Source organism: Citrus clementina, unplaced genomic scaffold (assembly GCF_000493195.1).
Source record: "Citrus clementina cultivar Clemenules unplaced genomic scaffold, Citrus_clementina_v1.0 scaffold_6, whole genome shotgun sequence".
In the NCBI taxonomy this organism is placed as follows: domain Eukaryota; kingdom Viridiplantae; phylum Streptophyta; class Magnoliopsida; order Sapindales; family Rutaceae; genus Citrus; species Citrus x clementina.
This window is the reverse complement of record NW_006262139.1, coordinates 5,746,841-5,768,835: the sequence shown is the minus strand read 5'-3', so window position 1 is coordinate 5,768,835 and position 21,995 is coordinate 5,746,841. Positions and strand designations below refer to the sequence as shown.

Here is a 21,995-nt window from a genome sequence, read left to right as displayed (position 1 = left end):
GTGTTGTACAAATTCTATATTGTTAATCTATAACTTCAATATTCATAATTGCTCCCACCAAGATACCGGGTAATCTTGACTACAAGTGTGTATCGTGCCCATTGGTAATTCAAATGAAATAACAATTACAATCATGAAATTATAACTAACTCAAGATTAAGATTACAGTAAAATCAATGCCTGTGAGATTTAATAAGTCTGACAGTCATTTCAAGGTTAATTAAATCTCATATGTGATCCAACTCAATTTAGTCAAACTACATCAGTAAATTCATACATGATTAAGATAAATCATTCAATGAATTTACTACAGTCTAAACATAAATAAAGCGCCTAACTCTATTTATCAACTGCGAACTTAATTTATTTAATCATAAGATAACTTGTATTTATGTCTTCTGTGAATCCTTATGATGATCACATAAATACATATAATATGATTAAACAGACCTTTTTCAATAGATTTATACAATTGAAAATAATTGACACTAAAAAGTGTACATTTAATAAGGATAAAATTATTAGGTTTTCACTTATTGTGCCGATTAATGCGCTCATCATTTCTAAATTATTTTAATACTCCCCAAATATATTTTATGTTAAATTAATTTATAATTTATTAATTTTTATCTTGTAAATATTTTTCAGGAATAAAGATAGAATTGGAGTTAAAAGCGGGAACAAATAAGGACAGCTGGAGCAATTCAAAATTCATCAATCGTGAGATGTTATTAAAAAAAAAAGAAAAAAAAAAGGGATTGGCAAGCATGTTTGTGATGGTCAGGAGGCGATCACGCCTCCTGACCATCACACAATTCAATATGTATATATATTATAAAAATAAAATAACATATTAATATTAATAAAAAAAAGAAAAGAAGATAATTCCCTTGCCTATAAAAGGCAAGGGGATGCAAGCGAATAGAAGGAAGAAAAGAGGGATCTAAGTTTTGAGACAGAGTGATAGCCAAGGGTGTAGCTGAAGAATTTCTTTCTTTTTGTTTCTTTTCTTTTCGTCTGTATCAATTTTCTTTGTAATTTCATTTAAAAAAATTTATCAAATAAAAAGAGTGTTGTGTTTTTTTTTCAATATGAGTGGCTAATTTTATTAAGCTGAGGTGAAGGGTGAAGCTCAATGTTTCAAACTATTAAATTTATTATTTTTTCAAATGAGTTTTTAAGTTTATTTTATTTTTTTTTAGTTATTTTTATGTCATGCTAATTTATAAAATTTTTTTGGATTTGTATGGTATTCTGACATAATGTCGATCCATTAATATAGTGTGACACATTAGGTACTTTATTTCATATTTATCCACACACATAGAATTAAATGATATAATAATTAACTGGTAAAAGTGAGGCAAAATATAAATAAGAGAGTATTAAAATTATAGTTTGAATACTGAGAGTAGATCACGTAACCTTAGCATATCTTTTTGATTTTAAATAATTTATTTTCCCCACAATTAATTTTCTTTGTTTAACAAATTGACAACTAGATTTTAAAATTTCCTGTGGTTCGACCCCGGATTCACCGGGTTATATTATAACTAGATACTCTTATACTTGGAAGTAATACACTTTTGAGTTGTACCAAATTTTTGACGCCGTTGCCGAGGAGTTTTCTAAATTTGGTGTTAGTTTGTCTTTACTTATTTTTATTTTATTTTAATTTTTTTTGTCGTTATTATCTTTCTGTGATCCTATTTTATTCTCTTTTTATAAAACTTCAGTTAGCACCCCTCCTCTTTTCAAACTTTAACATTATCCATAACATTTGTGAGAAACTTCATTTTCGCCCAGAAACCTTTGCAAATCAGTCCCCAAATCGAATTTATTTCTTAATATTTCTGCAATTTACTTTCGTATTTATTTTAAATGGTCGGTTCTACCGCCTATCATTTTAATTTCAGTTTATTTATTCTTGTACATTAATTTATTTAATTTATGTTTTATTATATGGCTGGTTTTAAAATACCGCCTAAACCGTTATTTTAATTTCTTTATTTATGGCTGGTTTCACCGCCTAATTTATTTATTTTTCAGTTTGTTTATTTTTATTTTTTATTTTTTCTTTTTAATTTCCAGTTTATTTTTATTTTCTGCAATTTTCATTTAACGTTTTATGCATCATTGGTTTAGCACACATCATTAGCATTGCATGCATTGTTGGTCTCGTACAAATAGTGGCAGATTAATTAGAAGATCACCTTCACCACCCTTAGATATGGTTGGCATAGGAGCTGCAAATATTTCGGAGCACGAAAATGACCAAGCCTTGCAAAATCTTTATGAACAGCCTAGGACCCTTAGAGACTTCATGCATCCTACTGGAACAGGGTCACCATCATGCATAGTTTTCCCTCCTGATGCATCACGTTTTAATTTCAAACCTGATATCATTCAACTTCTTCCTACTTTTCATGGTTTTAAGTCTGAAAATCCATATTTGCATTTAAGGGAATTTGAGGAAGTCTGTAATACATGTACTGATCAAAATTGTAGCATGAATATAATCAGGCTTAAGTTTTTTCCTTTCTCACTAAAGGATAAATCTAAAACTTGGCTACAAAATCTTAGGTCAGGATCCATCAGAACTTGGGATGAAATGCGAGCACAATTTTTGAAAACATTCTTCCCACCCCACAGAACAAATTCTTACAAAAGAAAAATCACCACATTCACTCAGAAATCAGGAGAAACCCTCTACCAATGTTGGGATAGGTTTAAAGAACTACTTAACATTTGCCCACACCATGGTTTTGAAACATGGAGATTAGTGTCTTATTTTTACAAGGGTTAGACAAGTCGTTGAAATAATGTGTAATGGTGAGTTTAGGGATAAAAGTCCTGAAGATGCATTAAATTATCTTGACTATATAGCAGAGAATGCACAACACTGGGATACAATTGGTTCTTATGAGTCATCAAGTAAACCCCAGTCATCTCCATCTGGTGGAGGCATGTATAACGTTAGGAAAGACTATGATTTTCAAGCCAAATTTGCATCATTAGCTAGAAAAGTCGAAGCATTAGAATTGAAAAAGAATGATCATGTAAAGTCTGTTCAAAATATTTCATGTTATATTTGCGATTCTACTGACCATTCTACACAGGATTGTCCAACTTTGCCAGCTCTGAGAGAAAGTTTACACGAACAAGTAAATGTCATTGACAATTTCAAAAGGCCAAATCCAAATCCATACTCCCAAACTTACAACTCTGGTAAGAGAAACTACCCAAATTTCAGTTGGAGAAATGACAATCAAGCACAACCTTCACAACCAGTTCCTCCACGTCAAAATTTCTAAAACTTCCAGAGTTACTCACCATATGTCCCACCACCAAGAAATTCATACGATTGTAAGGCATGTACTTGCTCAGAATAAGCCTCTTGATAGGCTGGTAATGATGGACAATTCTGTGCTATATGAGACAAGTTAGAACAAAGAGCACAAACCTCATTAGCTACACTAGGATGATGATTCATTGATTGGTTCAGAGCTAAGGCATATACTATCCTAGAAAGTGTAGCTAGAGTGGATTTCACATCAAAATCATCCTTAACTTCACATAACCCCTTTCTAGAAACTTGAGATGATTTTTCCCTTTGATTTGAAAAATCCCACTGTTGAGAATTCTCAAAAAGTGAATTAAAGAAATCCCATGCAGTCCCTTCATGTAAGTTCAAAAATCTCCCACCATTCATAGACTCTACCATATGACGATTTGACACAGTTAAACCATTATAAAAGCATTGTATAAGTCTCCATTTCTTAAAATCATGGTGGGGACACTTGAGAAGTAAATCATTGAATCTTTCCCAACACTTATAAAATTGTTCACACTCTCTTTGATAAAAATCACTTATCTCTCTCCTAAGGGCATTTGTTTTAGACATAGGGAAAAACTTGGTGAGGAACTTATTACTCAATTCATCCCACATATTAATAGACCCAGCAGGAAGTGAATTCAGCCAAGCTTTTGCTTTGACTTTTAATGAGAAAGGGAACATATGAAGCCTAATTGACTCATCATTAAAATTTTGAAAACGAAATATAGAGCATATGTCCAAAAATTCCTTAATGTGCAAATATGGATCCTCTCTATCTAACCCATGAAAAGATGGTAAAAGTTGAATGACTGAGGGCTTGAGTTCAAAGTGTGTTGTTATGGTTTGTGGCAACACAATACAAGATGGTTGGTTGGCTGCAAGTGGTGAAAAATATTCTCTAAGGGTTTTCTCTGCTTGCACTGGTGGAAGTATTGGCAATAGTCTATTTGGGTCGTCCATCACTTCTAAAGAACTATCTAGACTACTATCAATTTTTGACTCTTTTTTTACCAAACGATTTGTTGAATCACATTCCCAAACACTCATAAACTAACTAGACAAAAGAAGAAAAATAAAACAATAATAATAAAAATAAACAAAATTTAAAATAAAAGAAATCAAACAACCAAACAATGAATTCAAAGTAAAAAACATTATTTTTTTTTAATTTTTTATATAAAAAAAATTAAATAAATAAAATAAAAGACAACCTAAGTTATAACTAGTGGAAGAATTAAATCAACCTAGATTACACTGACTTTTTGACACAATCCCCGGCAACGGCGCCAAAAATTTGTTGTGAAAATTTTAATATACTCACAAGCGCACGAATCTAGAAATAAAATAGTGGTAACGAGGTCGAACCCACAGGGATTGCTGAAAAGTCTAATTTAAATTTAAAATTAATAGTAATTCTAACCTAGTTGAGCAAATTGAGTTTCTAATAAAATTAAACCAATTAAACTTAGAAAATAATTAAAGCAAAGGAGAATTCAATAGGACAAAAGTTACCAATGTTTCAGAATCCACCACTATTACACTAGTAATTATCTAAATATTAATTAATCCCTAATTTTAGTGTGACCACTCGAAATCAATCTATATCATCTCATGAATATAACAACTAAGCCCAAGTAATTAAATCTAATATAGGTTCTTTTTCTACTTAATAGTATGATATCTAAGAATCTCATGTAAACATATTGAATAACAAAGAGTCAAAGTTTTCCTAAGCACTCTATGTAAACAATTTAATGAAAGACATAAAATCAAAGATAATCATGTATAAACTTTATAGATCCAAGCATAGATTTAGTCAAATATTAATCATAACAATAAATAATGCATGATAGAATTGGTGAAAAGATTTAATAACATCCAACTAATCATCTGAAACAAAAATCATAATCATTAAAGCACACATGTAGGGAATTAATTAAATAAAAAGATAATTATTTCATTAAATAGGGCTTCATCCTTAACCTCAGTATAAGAAAATTAGGTAGACATACTTGAATTAGGAGCAACAAAAGAAATAAAATCAGCCATGGGAAAATTTAAGAGCTGCTTCCGCTGCTTTATTCTCTCTGTCTCGCGTCCTCCCTTTTGTTTTCGTCCCCTAATGGCTGCTCCCTCCTCCAAAAGCCAAAAGCTTAGTTTTCTTATATAGCCTTTAAAATGGGCCCCATCTTATCAATTCTAAAGCCAAAAAGTTTTGCCCTTTTATTTGTTTTGCTTCACTCACGTGTTGGGCACTTTGAATTGCAATAGGTTTCCTTTTTTCCATTTATGAAAGCCAAGTACGGGTCATTTCTTAAAGCTAAAATCAATTTCTCTCTTTTGTCTACATGTGCATGATGAATTAACTTGTTGAATTTGGTTCCTTGGCTTGATTTCCACATGCATGTATGTCTAATTCCTTCCAAACATCAATTAATCTTTAATGCTTCCAAAATTGAGCTCTTTTATGCCCTTTTTACCCATAATCTCAAACCAATTTCCTATTCAATAAAATAATGTAATTAATTAAAAATAACAAATAAAAATAACTAGCAATTATATAATAAAGGATAAAATATGTATATAAATTATGCTTATCAATGGTATTGATTAAAGGAAACTTAGATAATGGCCTGTATGTTCTTCAAGGGTCTGTGATCACAGGAGATGTTGGAGTCTCAAACCAGAATCTAAACAAAACCTTGTTGTGGCACTTTAGATTAGGCCATATGAGTGAGAGAGGTTTAAGAGAACTATCAAAATAGGGAGTCCTGGGTAAAGACAAACTAGAGTCCCTAGAATTTTGTGAGGAATGTGTCCTAGGCAAGTCCTCAAGAGTTAAATTCAGTACTGGCGCACATGTTTCAAGAGGAACACTAGATTATGTTCATGCTTATCTGTGGGGACCCGCACAGACAGCATCCTTAGGAGAGGCTAGGTACTTTCTATCTCTAATTGATGACTATTCTAGAATGGTGTGGGTGTCTGTGTTGAAAAACAAAGATGAGGTGTTTGAACAATTCAAAACCTAGAAGACGCTAATTGAAACTCAGACCAGCATGAAGGTTAAACCTAGAAGACGCTAATTGAAACTCAGACCAGCATGAAGGTTAAACCTAGAAGACGCTAATTGAAACTCAGACCAGCATGAAGGTTAAGAAACTTAGAACTGATAATGGTTTAGAATTCTATAACAAGAGGTTTGAAGATTTTTGCAGTAAGCATGGAGTCATGAGGCAAAGAACAATAAGATATACACCTCAGCAAAATGGACTAGCTGAGAGGATGAACAGAACCTTAGTTGACAAAGTAAGGTGCATGCTTATTCACTCTAAGCTACCCATGTCCTTATGGGCTGAGGCTCTATCAACAACTTGTTATATTGTGAACAGAAGCCCTTCAACTGGAATTAACTTCAAAACACCATATGAACTATAGTATGGTAAACTAGCAGATTATTCCAGCCTGAAGATCTTTGGTTGTCCAGCATATGCTCACATCAAATAAGGTAAATTAGAGCCCAGGGCATTGAGGTGTGTGTTTCTTGGTTACCCTGAAGGTGTAAAAAGGTATAAACTATGGTGCATAGAATTGAAGCCTCCAAAAGCAATCATCAGCAGGGATGTAGTATTTTGAGATGCTTCAACAATCAGTATCATTAAAGACTACTAATGCAGAACTGGAAGATAAAGATGAGAAGTCTTATTTTGAGGTGGAGCTATCAAACTCAAACTAGATATAGAGAACAAGATCAGAAGCTAGAAAAGTAACAGGCATGGAAATACATGACACTAAGACTGAAACAACAAGTGATCAGGAGAGAAGTGATGATTATCAGTTAACAAGGGATAGAGAAAAGAGAGTTATAAGACCTCCTAGAAGATATGCATATGCAGATTTAATTGCATTTGCATTAACAGTAGCACATGAAATTGCAGCAGATGAACCTAGAACATACTCAGAAGTTATTAACAGTAATAAGGCAGATGGATGGATCAAGGCTATGGATGAGGAAATGATGTCCTTGAGAAAAAATCACACTTGGAATCTCATTGAAAGACTAGTAAACAAAAGGGTAGTTGGATGCAAATGGATTTATAGGATTAAGGAGGGTATACCAGGTGTTGAACCACAAAGATACAAAGCCAGGTTGGTTGCAAAAGGCTTCACTCAGAAGGAGGGGGTTGACTTTACATAAGTTTTTTCTCTAGTGGTGAGACATGCTTCCTTGAGGATCTTGTTATCTCTAGTTGCTGTAAAAGACATGCATCTAGAGTAGATGGATGTGAAGACTGCTTTCCTGCATGGTGAAATAGATGAGATGATAGTGATGACTCAACCTGAAGGTCATGAGGATCAAGAAAAGGCTGATCATGTATGTCACCTAAGAAAGTCACTATATGGACTAAAACGGTCTCCAAGACTACGGTACCTGAGATTTGACAAGTTTATGTCAGAACATGGGTTTCAAAGGAGTAGTTTTGACTATTGTGTTTACTTCAAAACCATAGAAGGTGGTGACAAGATTTATTTACTGCTCTATGTAGACGACATGTTAATAGCTTGTAAGAAGATGAAGTACATCAATGATTTGAAACAGCAGCTGAGCAATACATTCGAGATGAAAGATCTGGGTGCTGCAAAGAAGATCCTTGGTGTTAAGCTGATAAGAGACAGAAAGAATGGTATCCTAAGCCTAACACAGAACAAATACATCAGGAAAGTACTTGAGAAATTCCATATGGATAGATGTAAACCAGTGCAGACACCATTACCAGCTCATTTCAAACTATCCTGTCAGCAGTGTCCAAACTTTGATTCAGAAAAGGATGAAATGACTAAGTTTCCATATTCAAGTGTTGTTGGATGTCTAATGTATGCAATGGTCCTGACTAGGCCTGATCTCTCTCATGCAGTGAGTGTAGTAAGCAGGTATATGGCAAACCCAGGAAAAGAACATTGGAAGGCTGTTGTATGGATCTTAAGATACCTTGCTGGTACAGCTGATTATGGTTTAATCTATGGGGCTGAGAAACATGCAGAGGTTTGAGTGGAAGGCTATATGGATGCAGATTATGCTGGAGATCTAGATAAAAGAAGGACTTTAATAGGTTTTTTGTTTATGCTAAATGGCTGCACTATAAATTGGAAAGCTTCACTGCAAAAGTGTTGTTGCTCTGTCTACAACTGAGGCAGAATATACAGCAGCTGGAAAGGCAATAAAAGAAGCTATATGGCTTAGAGGGATGGTGACAGAGCTGGGATTTGAACAAAAGCAAATTACAGTTCACTGTGATAGCCAAAGTGTTATATGTCTGAGTAAGAATCAAATACACCATGAGAAGGCCAAGCATATTGATATGAAGCTTCACTTTGTCAGATTAGAAGTATCAAAAGGTGTGGTTAAATTGGTTAAAATACACATTGACAACAACATTGCTGACATGCTTACCAATGCTGTACTAGGAGCTAAGTTTGAGTTCTGCTTGAACTCAGCTGGTATTTGCAGGATATAGTCTGCAGATAAGGAGTGGAAGGGTGAACCCAAGGAGTGAATGATTTTGAGTTCAAGGTGGAGAATGTTGAAGTATGAACTGCAAATTAGTTTACGACAAGTCGGTTAAAGACTCGTCAATACTATGACATGTCGATTGGAGTCCTGAGAAGGCTGTATGACAAGGATATTGTGTCATTTGTGATTGCAAGACAAGCATGTGACTTCGCATGTGATTCACTTAAACGGAACGACAGTTTGGGCTGCTGTTTCATCACTTAGAGCAAACAAGATTAAGACACGTGGTCAGGGAGCTGATCAGTGTTCTGTTAAGGTTGTTAACCAGCGCAAGAAGCTACTAGACTTTGTTACTGAACACAAGGGAAGTATGTTGATGACTGAGAGATCCTTCTAGATTGAGCATTGCTTGTATATATAGCCTGGTATCTTGGAATACTGATATGTGGTGTTTGTGTAATCTTCTCTGGAAAACTTGTGCTCTGTAAACTCTCATTCAAGTAAAGCTTGGGTTCTTTTTCCACAGTGGATGTAGGCTTCCATGGCCGAACCACTATAAGCTTTCTCTGTGTTGTCTTTCTGTTCTTAGATTCATTCTTTGATTTGACTTGGTTGTTTAGGTCGTTAAACATTGCTTTAGATTGTAGGTTGGTAATCTATCATTTTAGATTCAAGAACCTTAATAGAGTGGATCTTGGTGAGCCATTAACAATACTTTACTGGTTCTTGGCATAACATTTTACTGCATAATCCTTTGTATCACATCGTCAATTAAATCGATATCTCAACTGTCCAATCGATTTAATTACATCTTATTCCTTGATACTTACTGGTTTTCTTTAATGATCATTTTCAACATAATAAATATGTTGACACACTCTGGCCAGAGAATTCTATGATCAAGGGCCGAAAACCCATCAAGAGATGTGTTGTACAAATTCTATATTGTTAATCTATAACTCCAATATTCATAATTGCTCCCACCAAGATACCGGGTAATCTTGACTACAAGTGTGTGTCGTGCCCATTGGTAACTCAAATGGAATAACAATTACAATCATGAAATTATAACTAACTCAAGATTAAGATTACAGTAAAATCAATGCCTATGAGATTTAATAAGTCTGACAGTCATTTTAAGATTAATTAAATCTCATATGTGATCCAGCTCAATTTAGTCAAACTACATCAGTAAATTCATACATGATTAAGACAAATCATTCAATGAATTTACTACAGTCTAAATATAAATAGAGCATCCAACTCTATTTCTCAACTGCGAACTTAATTTATTTAATCATAAGATAACTTGTATTTATGTCTTCTGTGAATCCATATGATGATCACATAAATACATATAATATGATTAAACAGACATTTTTCAATATATTTATCCAATTGAAAATATATCAAATATTATATTAATTAGAAAATAAATTAATATGCTTTAAAAGAGCACATAATCCCAACAGAGGTCAAATAACCTATTTAATCCCCAAAAAATCTACTTAAAATATAAGCAGCAGCAACAAAAAAATTAAAAAAAAAAGCTTTTGAGATTAAATAAATTGTTATGGTCATTAGATATGCAATACCAAACATGCATTTAATCATCCTCCTGCTACTATAGGAATTAGGTTGATTACCATTGGTCCATTAAAAAAAGGTGGGACTATTAGCACTCTAAACATTATTTTAAACACTCTATTACCTTGTACACTCATATACTAATTTTAAAAGATTAAGTTTTACTTTGTACACTCTTTTTAGTTTCCAAAAAATATTCTTACTTGAACTATTTAAATTAATTACTTTATTTACTTGAAACTCCAATAAAACTATTGAATGTACCAATTTTAAGAGATTTAGCAACAATATAACCAATCTTGTTGTAAACAAATTATTTTACACAATTTTAATTAATAATTTTATATTTATTTATGTTCAATATTAGATTTTACACCAAGAATGACTTGCAATGAAAACATCATAATAAAAAGTATTCTATAAATATTAAACAAAAAGGAAAAAGGAGGAGGAGGAGGAGGTGGAGATCACGAAGAAGACGATTGAAATGGGTCGAAAGCCAACAAAAAAATGGCCATTTGAAGTAATTATGTTTTATTTCATTTTTGAAAAGAATAATCACTTATATTTTGTGGTCAAAACTTTTTATATATATTGATTTCCTCATTTCTTATCTAAATACTAATTAAGATATTGGAAATAAAAGTTTCAGGGTTTAAAGAATGGGAATTACATAGTAAACAACGAGTGTCCTACGTGGGTGATAAAAGTAATTATGTAATATTAATTATAATAAATTGTCCTTAATATGATGGATATATTTTTAATAAATTTTTTTATCAAAATCTGAGTGTTTACAGTAAATTATATAGTGGAAATATCTCCACCCTTAAAAAAAAAATGATCCTACTTATAAAGTTATAAAGTAACAATTCAAAATCAGGTTAATTATTTTAAAAGCAATGATATTTACCAAAATGGTTATATCGAAAAAGTGAGACTGAACTTGATGAAAATCAAAGTAACATGGTTTGATCTTACATTAATTCTATCAACACTCTGTTAGCTAATAGCATTTAGTTTCTTTACTATTTTTTTCTTAATTTTACTGTTGAATTATAACAGCCAAATTCCTATGTGTGTGTATATATCTTTTAGGTGCTTTTATTTATTTATTTTAAAAAATATACAAAATTTGAAACATTGCTGAACATATTTTTTTTACACCTTAAAATAAAGAGTAATGATAGAACCATAACCACTTTGTACAAATAAAGTGTGTTGAAATTTATGTGGCATGAGGATTGGTTATATAAAATTATTATGGGACCACGTAATTAAAAAAATAACTGTTATAACTTTTCAATCAATCTTTTCAAATTGCATCAATTTGTATATATTAACTTGTACAAAATTATTTATGACTCTATTAATATTGTAAAATAAATATCCAATGTGATTTTAAGATAATTAGATAAATGACCTCAAGAGCGTGGTCGGGTTGATAACAACATGAACCTTGTAACTGCTGTCCACCCTTCATGAACGAAAAAAAAAATATTTGAGTTTTTCCTACCGTCCTTACTTTTTTAAAAGAAAAATAAAACAGATAAAGATATAAGATCCCACACGTAGATAACCAATAATCATATGTAATGTGAACAGTTCATGTTATCATTTTAATAAAACATCAACAGTTCGGAAACAAGTCTCTGAACGCGCAAAATAAAATATTATATCTTTAATTTCATGGATCTTATCTAAGCTTTTGCCTCTTTCTTTTGGAAGTTTTATAGTTGACACATGTATTTCTTGTCCCTTATGAACTTACACTTTATTTTAAAACTCACGAATACATGGACAAAATAGAATGTAAAAGAAATAGACAAAAACTCTCGGTTGAATCTATGTGGAAGAACGTCATCCACACGGTTGTTACCATTTGGGTCTATATGAGAGCCATAACCACAATATTATCTTCCAATATAAAAACATGCTTATGCAGACTCTCACGTCAATTGACATTGAAACTCCGTATAATGTGTGTGTTGGCGTGTGTTTATATGTATATAGAGGGAGGGTACAAGCGAACATCTAGTACTAGTCATTAGTGGACACACTTCCTCATCTACCCATGGCGTCTGAAGGGAGCTGCCAGCAGGCTCACTTTGTTTTGTTCCCTTTTCTAGCTCAAGGCCATATGATTCCTATGATAGACATAGGTAGATTGTTGGCTCAGAATGGAGCTGCTATTACTATTGTCACCACGCCAGCTAATGCAGCTCGTTTCAAAACAGTTGTTGCTCGTGCCATGCAGTCTGGGCTACCACTCCAACTTATTGAAATACAATTTCCATATCAGGAAGCCGGAATACCAGAGGGCTCTGAGAATTTTGACATGCTTCATTCAACGGACTTGCTATTCAACTTCTTCAAGTCGCTTACACTCCTTCAATTGCCACTTGAGAATCTGTTAAAAGAGCTAGCACCAAAGCCAAGCTGCATAGTCTCTGACATGTGTTATCCTTGGACTGTTGACACTGCTGCCAGGTTCAATATTCCTCGTATATCATTCCATGGATTTTCTTGCTTCTGTCTCTTGTGTTTGTACAACTTGCACACATCCAAGGTTCACGAAAACGTTACATCTAATTCTGACTACTTTGTGGTGCCTGGCTTGCCTGATCAAATTGAAATGACTAAAGTTCAAGTCCCACTAATGCGTGAGAACTCGAAAGATTTTGGGGAATTGGTTTTAGCAGCTGATATGAAATCTTATGGGATTATAATAAATACTTTTGAAGAATTAGAGTCGGAGTATGTGAAAGAATACAAGAAAACCAAAGGAGGGAAAGTATGGTGTCTCGGCCCTGTTTCACTTTGCAACAAACAAGACATAGATAAGGCTGAGAGGGGTAAAAAGGCAGCAATTGATGTCTCTGAATGCTTGAACTGGCTGGATTCGTGGCCACCTAACTCGGTGGTGTACGTTTGTCTTGGAAGTATTTGTAATCTAACATCTTCGCAAATGATTGAGCTTGGTTTAGGTCTAGAAGCCTCTAAGAAACCATTTATTTGGGTTATCAGAGGAGGAAATAACACATCTAAAGAAATACAAGAGTGGTTATTAGAAGAAAAATTTGAGGAAAGGGTTAAAGGAAGAGGCATTTTGATCCTCGGATGGGCTCCACAAGTATTGATATTGTCACACCCTTCAATTGGAGGGTTTTTAACACATTGTGGTTGGAACTCATCTCTTGAAGCGATATCAGCCGGCGTACCCATGATCACATGGCCACTTTTTGGGGACCAATTTTGCAACGAAAAGTTGATTGTGCAAGTTCTAAATATTGGGGTGAGGATTGGTGTGGAAGTTCCCTTAGATTTTGGGGAGGAAGAAGAGATTGGGGTATTGGTAAAGAAGGAAGATGTTGTAAAGGCTATTAACATGCTTATGAATGAAGGAGGGGAAAGAGAGAACCGAAGAAAAAGAGCCAGAGAATTCCAGATGATGGCAAAAAGAGCAACAGAAGAAACAGGATCTTCCTCCCTCATGATTAAACTACTAATCCAAGATATCATGCACCAACCACATAGTGATCACCAACATATAGATAACGCCTGAGAGATTAATTGCTTAATTTGTTTCATGTGTACTTGTTAATTCACTTATCTATTATGGTATTATTGTCAAATTTGTGTTCATCCATTGATTAGACGTGCATTATTCTGTGATTATCAAGGAACCCCTGCCCAACAACTATTTATGATTTTACGCTATAAGAAAACTGTCAATGGATAACGGAAAAAAAAAACTATCATAAGGGGGGTGGACAACAGTAACATTATCCGTCATTTATGTACCTGTCACTCTATTATAAAAGAAAAAAAAGTTTGTCATTAATTTATGATAGTGTTTAGATGTCATATGTTGTCATGATAAAAATAATATATTAATTAATTTTTTGTGGGAAATTTGTGTTTTTAAAAAATTTGAAATTTTAGTGGGAAAATTGATTTTCGCACATGAATTATAATGCGGTAAATTTTAGCGGGTAAATATTTAGTTTGTGACGAAATTTATGATTGATATTTTCTTTCATTAAATATTTGTTTGTGACTAAATTTATGATTAATATTGTCACAGGATCTAAATTTATCTTGAAAGAAAATATGAATTATTTGATTTAAATTTATGCATTCTTGCATTTGAAATCAATCACAAATTCAATATGAATAAAAAATTAAATTATACATTCTATTAAGTCCAAAAGCACTTTATATTAATAACATCATCCAAAAACACTTGTATCCAACATTTATCTCATACAGTATTAATTCAGAAGATAAATTCCAGCAACTAAGAGCAAATGTTTCAAATTTTACAAGCTTAAAAGCCATGAAATCTTGTAGGGCATAACTTCTCCCATATTTTCAGTAAATTTCCAGTGCATGAACTACCATTGTCAACAAATACCAGTAAAACTCCCAAGTCTAACAGCTTCTTTCAACCTGCATGTGCAACACCAATTGAATATACCAGCACTATCATTATAAAGAATTAACTACTACAATAAACTCCTAAGTTTTAGATACAACATAATCATTAAAAACGCATACTCAATTTGCATGCGCAGCACCAATAAATATAACCAACATATCATTATAAAGAGTTATCTACCTAGTTCAAGAAACCTAGGTAGCTAGCTATGTCACTATTATTGTCACTTTGTCTAAAATATTTTGAATTGTCAAAGCGAGAATGCATCTGCTCCATAGATTCAGGGAATGACACACGTGATTCATGATCCAATAGATAACTAATCTCAATCAACTTGTCTTTAATGAATTATAATATAATAAGAAGTAATAAAAATGTTTGTGTATAGTTTCAGATCCATACTAAATATTTTTTGCTGTGTTAATAATTTCAAAACAATAGTTAGCCCACTCCAAACGAACTTCATCTGCCTCAGCTTGAGTGTATTGTTGTGCAAATTTTATTGAACTCGCAAGTGCACGAATCTATTGTAGAATAGATTAATGGTGACGAGTGTCGATCCCACGAGGAGGTCAATTTTAATTGTGTGTAGAGTTAATTTTCTAAGTGGGTGATTGGATTTGTGGTGGAAGTGATTTACATTATCCTAAAATTTAAATTAAAATGGCGGGAATAAATTGAAGTGAAATATATTAAAATTGAAGTGCTTGGGTATCTGGATCTGCATTAACATGCACCATAGGCTTAATATTCCTTATTAGTGCCAATTAAATCATGAGGGGGGTTTCCACTCCTCATGAACCACACTATAATCAATATGGTGCTAAGGGCTTATCGTGCCAAATAGTAATAATCTTGCACTAGGGAGCCGGTTATACCAGTGCGGTATCTAGAAAAGATTATAACTATCTGTCGACGAAAAGTCAAAACATCTATAAAAATCAAAGGGGAAGAGAAAATAAATTTACCAAATAAAGCCCATGGAACATGTTGAGACTTCACCTTTAACCCAAGTTTGAATGAAAATTAGTTACTCATAATTGAAATAGGGGTAAAATGAGAATTTATTAAAATACGTAGGAAATATAAGATGGAGAAGGAATTACAAAAAATAGAGCTCAAAAATGAATTCAGGGATGTAAAATTAGGGGGGAAGCCCCATTTTTATAGATACACTAAGTAAATCATGGTCATCGAATTAAAAATAATTTGGATGCTTAAGATTGCGCCACGTGTCAATAGTACGCGGTTTGAATAGTAACGCTGTATGCACAGTAAGGCGGCTTGAATAGTGACGCGGTTTGGTTATAAATAATTCTGTGTATATGCACGTACTGTACGCATGATTTTCGGTCCGCTAACATGCTGCCACGTCACCGATCAACAGTACATAAGAATTTTAGTCCAATAAGATCATGACACCTCATCGGTCAATATCATCTCATCCGTCAATGCCACGTTATCGTTCCGTATATGTGAACAGTAACACGGACAGTATCGTACATGTGAATAATGTCATTTTTCCTTTTATGCTCCTCCTAAGGTTTTTTACTGTCCTGAGTTCAACAGTGATGTCTGTTTTGCTGTTTGATCTCTCGTTCATTGTGAAATGACCATGAGGCCCCTAAAATACATAAAATACTTAATTATAATACAACACACATAATTAAATCACAACAGACTTAAATACATAAAAGTAGGGATGTTAGTGAGACTTAAAAATATACACTTTCTAGCACTCAACATGTATATGGTCTTTCCATGGAACTAAAACCATAAAATCAAGATTGTCAAATTTCTATAACAATGCAATAGATATGGTATAAACCAATCCTATGATATTATGCATCACTGACTCACATTATTCATTAGCAAACTAAGGTTTGTTGTAATGTCCTTCATGTAGTACCTCAAGACATAATAGCTACATTCCACGCTTCCCATTTGTTGAGGGGTCTATTCATAGCTATAAACCAAAAAAGTAATTATAAATATATTTTATTTTAGGCTTAAAGTGATAGGCACATAACAGTTTACTACTTTACCTTTACAAATCTCATCTTAGAGCCATGATGAAAGATCCATATTTCCTTACAATCCTCAGCTGAGAACAGTGTTATAGCACTATATGATAAGGTATAATAGTTAAAGTATTGAAAATATATTAAAGAAAGCGAGAATATGAGGATTATGAAATGAAAAGAAATACATACAATTAAATCAGCTGCTCTAAATTAGAATCAGGAGCATTGTATCCCTTAGGATCCAAATAAAACACTTTTTTTTTCACCACATCAAACACAATTAAAACCCAATGGAAGCCAAAATAGAAAAAGGAAACGAAAAAAAAAAGCAACAATTATGAAAGACAAGCTAAAATGAACTAATAATGATAAGAACAATTGATTACAGTTTGAAATTTTCAGACCTGGGATTGTATAGCATGAATAAGAATTGTCCTTTATGGGCTTTTTTCAAGCGCTTGCACACAACTTCTACTTTGCTAGGATGGGAAATGCATGGTATTTGTCTAGGATAGGGTGACACAAAACCTGGACATATGAAGCCAAATGGTCTTGTTCTTTTTTTTTTGGGATAATTAAGTCATACAGCAACCTGAGATAATAGAGACAAAATTACCGAAAACTTATCATTAGACAAGTATTGCAACATCATATAAATTAATTGATGTGTAAAGAAAAACAAAAATCTCTTATGCAATATATACTTCAATAGCATTAACTCTTATCACTTGCATCGTCAACATTGCATCCCACTTTATTTTCCTAACATGGGTCACAATACCTTGTAGTTAAAATACATCGTTATCAATTCAATATGGAATCCAACTGGATGGAGGCAAGTACATGTCACACAATTTGTCAAAGAGTTGCAGCATTAGATGATTGTTTTTGTGCTTCGCCGCCGCATGCCTAGTGTTTCTCGACACATGCTGCACTGCACATTTCTTCCTTTTGTTTTTGTTCAAATTTGCAGCCCTTGTTCTTGGGCTATCAAGTGGAACTTGCCATACACCTCAGCTAATTCTACCTTCTCCTAAAATAATGCCTTTCTAGAACTATTAGGCTTTGGTTTTTCCCCATTATTTGTATCACCTACTAGCATGTCAGTGTTAAGTCTTCAACTTTTTCTTGGGATGACAATAGTGTTTCTTGTTGTCCCTCTTTCCTTCGTAGTTGTATCATTTTCATAAGCTTTTTCTCACTTTTCCTCTCTTTTTTTAGGTGAGGATTTCCTCTCCTGCCTAGTCGAGTTTTCTAAATTAGGAGGCTCCTAAAAACTACAATGTCAAATAGCAACTCGATAAACCCACTAACATAGTTTATGCACTTAAGTTGAATAAAAAGCAAACTAACATTATGTTCAACTACATCCATCTTTTCATTATCTTTTTCTTCCAAGTAATCAACAACACCATGGCTAGGAACTGGTAGGAAGGTGCAGCTTCCCATATCTGAGTGGCAACATGTCTTTTTTAGTTGTTTGGTGATTTCCTCCAACTTACTTTCAATTGATTTCTTCCACACATCCAGGTTAGTCTCTGTAGCATGGTTATTATATACATAAACTGTGTGATAGTACTTTGTAGGTGTTACAAATTTACCAAGCCTTTGCATATGGCTAGTTCGAGGAAGCCTTCCCAATGATTGTGTAAGTATGTCGTTTCTTCCATCCGACTTCAGCGAGCCTTTCCCAGCCTTATTTTTCAGCTTTTCCTATCACCATCATAAATAAGTTAGTAATAATATAAAGGTTGTAGTTTGCTCAGGCTAAACTAGTTAAAGAACATTTAACTTTATTGAAGATCCTTACAATTTTCATAATCGTCATAGTTTTAGAGTTGTAACCCCCATTTTTCATTCTTTAAACTGTCTTCCAAAATTCACTCTTTGCCACTAAGTCTTCTGAAAGACTGGTTTATGAGCATTAGTGGATAAACAAGTCATATTATTTTAGTCCACTTAATAATTATTATTTTAAACAAATTAACTAGTATAACTTTATAGCCATGTACTTCCCATATCTTGCATCAATCCAATGCATCCTCTTCGACTAAGTCGATTATTCGACTTGTTGAAGACTCTTTTCTCCTTATTAGGACAGCTAACTTTCTGAAAAATTTGAAAATATTATGGTGTTTATTGTCATATCTACAACAAATATTAACAAGTGACAAAACCAAGTTAAAGATACTCACTTAAAAGGCATTAGATAAACGTTGATCGACAAACTTCATCCAAATAGGTTTTTTGATTTAGGGATAATCAATTGGGTTCTGTATAATCTCTTTCGATCTCGTGTGAATAGCACATTGTACTTTCTTGTCAGCATGTTCTTGAAGTTACGAAATGCATGCCCAATTGACTGTAACAGCTGCCTCTTACTTTTATAATGAAAGATAAAGTACTCTTAATACTATATATGATGTTACAATAATTACATACAAGAACCGAACAATCACCAGAATTAATAAAAATAAAGAGTATCATATTTTTTTATGCTTGGATTCATAACAGACCAAAAGGTTTCTTGATTTTTCATTTTCTTACTTTTTTCCCCTGAATGTTTAGTTCTTTTTTTTTATAACCAAATATCAACTTTAAGATCAATACAATACAATTTGGACATTTACCTAAATGGATTCCCATAAACACTCCTTCGTCTCAGCTTGAACTTTATGCCAATCAGGAAATAAAATCAAAACCAAAGTACGAACTAAGACTCCATGATACGAAGCCAACTCAGTGGCTTCATCACTAGCCAAAACTCCCAGTACATTATATTGTACGACAATCATCCTTTTCCTTATTTTCAGCTTTTTGTTCTGCCTACAACACGTATTCATGCCTCTAGTCGAATTACTACTCTCTAGAGCATCCATATCAGCACCTTCAATAGCGTAAGCAACACCTTCCATACCAGCCGCACCAGCAGCAGTACCTTCCATGTTCCCTTCATCTTCTTCAAAGTTAGAGCCCGTAGCATATAGGGGGACATCAGGATTAGCACTATCATCAAATAGATCATCATAATCATCATTGTAACGCTAAATTTCCATGATTTTAAATTATGGAAATTTCGTTTTATTAGAAATTACAAATGGCATTTTTACCCTTATTAATAAGGATTATTAAATCCATAATTAGGATTCATGGGGGGTAATTGTAGAAAACACTTATTTTTTCCATAGTTAATGGAGTTTCGTAAGACTCCCTATAAATTCATATTTTTTCCTTTTCCATAAGTCCACAACGTTTTCTTCTATTTTCTCTACTGCTCATTACTCACTCACTCATACCCTAAGACTCAAACCCTTGCTTAGGAGAGAATCTTAACAGTTGGTAAGTTTTACTCTCTCTACTCTCCACAAGTTTTCCTATCACTCTATTAAGGTTTTTATTGACATGGTTTTAGATTGTTACAGACCATTATGCATGTTTTAGGATGTGTTTAAGTTGTGTTTAGGGCTTTGATTTATTGTTGAGTTGTTAATCAATCCTTGATGCAGTAAACACATTAGACAATTCTGGATAACATGAATATTTTGAAATTAAACATATACATTTATGAATGATTCCTAAGAAGAACCTTATCTTTCTGAAAACTAGACATACAGAGCTTATTGAATAAATTTTTTTTCATAAGATTTGACTTCATTTTCAATTTTATACGTATTTTCAAAACAGACACTGCTACACTGTAAAACTGCGACTTCAGCAGAATGTAAAACTTCAAAAATTTATTTGTAGTACCAAAACAATTTAAAAATTCTGAAATTTTAAACAAAGATTAATATATGTGTCTCATATTCTTAATTTTAATTTTATAATTTTCTGAGTAATTTATGATTTTATAAGAATCTCGGAACTTGTTCGGTGTAGTTAAGGCACTTCAAAACAATTAAAAAATTGTCAAGAAACAAATAGTTTTGAGCATGTTTTTGGCATTGGATCTTTTTGAAAATTTACATGATATACCCATGGATGTCTAGAATAGTTATGTAAAATATTATGTCATTTTAATTTTTATATTAAGAGTTAAAATTTTAAGAATCAGACTTGTACGGGTATGAACTAGAAAATCAAGTTTCTAAAATAAGTTCTTAATAGTCATATCTTGTATTTGTTTAAGGTGTCGGTGGTGTTTGAGGCCCTTAGAGGCTTAGAGGACTGTTAGATCAATTCTTTTATCGAGGTAAGTAACTTCATTCCTAATGTTCTGGATATGTATGATTATTTTGATATTATTATAAGTATTTTTTATATTACTTAAAAGATTAATTTATTTTTATAACAAAATTAGTTTATGTAAATTTTTCAAATCTAAAAAATTATGTTGTTTTTATTTTTATTTTTTAACAAAATATTATAAATGCTTTTAAATATGTAATTTATTTTGTTACATGATTACCTTTTATTATTTTGTTTATAAAATATTTTGTGAGCCTAAATTATTGTTATGTATATTTATGAATCTAATACGAATGTTTTGTGTCCAAGTACGATTTAAATTATTTATGATTGTACAGAGGCCACCTCTTTATACTATATAGGGGCCATGATGAGATTAAGGATAAAACTATCACAAGCACATGAGATGAGGCATATTTAGATCCTACTCAAGTTCCCGTCGGACCTGTTACAAGAGCTTGAGTAAAAAAATTCAAAGAAGCTCTTAATGGATTGATTTAAGCAACTTAGGCTCAATCAAATTCATGGAGGCCCATTGAAGGAATCACACATGATAAATGCATGATTCAGGATCTTGAATCCAAATAATCACTTCCATGAAATATGAAGTTGGCTTGCACATTATGGCGGGAAAATATATTATTTTCCTTTTTCAGATACATTCTTGTTTCTTGAGGAGGCTATTGGGGAAACAAATAAGTTATTTCTATTTTAATTGCCTAGTTTCCATTTAATTGATGTAAGCCAATTAGGATCCTGATTTGATTTAGATTCTTTTCTATTTACTTAGATTAGGATTCTGATTTGGTTTAGATTCTTTTCTATTTACTTAGATTAGGATTCTAATTTGATTTAGATTTTTTCCTATTAGGGAAGATTCAGAGTCTGATTTGATTTTTGATTTAG

The 21,995-nt window shown here is 32.7% G+C and overlaps 1 protein-coding gene, 1 non-coding gene and 1 pseudogene across 2 annotated transcripts; 1 reads left to right on the top strand and 2 right to left on the bottom strand.

Moving 5' to 3' along the window:
• Positions 1-21,995, bottom strand: part of LOC112097308 — a 200,098-nt pseudogene that overhangs the window by 160,666 nt on the left and 17,437 nt on the right.
• On the bottom strand, positions 2,658-2,766 carry LOC112097498. The gene has a single exon (XR_002905030.1). It is a non-coding gene; the product is annotated as a small nucleolar RNA R71 (small nucleolar RNA).
• LOC18037955 (UDP-glycosyltransferase 73C3) lies at positions 12,437-14,020 on the top strand. Its single transcript, XM_006428422.2, has one exon. The coding sequence runs from the start codon at positions 12,511-12,513 to the stop codon at positions 13,999-14,001; it is 1,491 nt and encodes a 496-aa protein (XP_006428485.1). The 5' UTR covers positions 12,437-12,510; the 3' UTR covers positions 14,002-14,020.

Coding starts and splice junctions, on each gene's coding strand:
- LOC18037955 (XM_006428422.2), top strand. CDS start 12,511: ATGGCGTCTGAAGGGAGCTGCCAGCAGGCTCACTTTGTTTTGTTCCCT.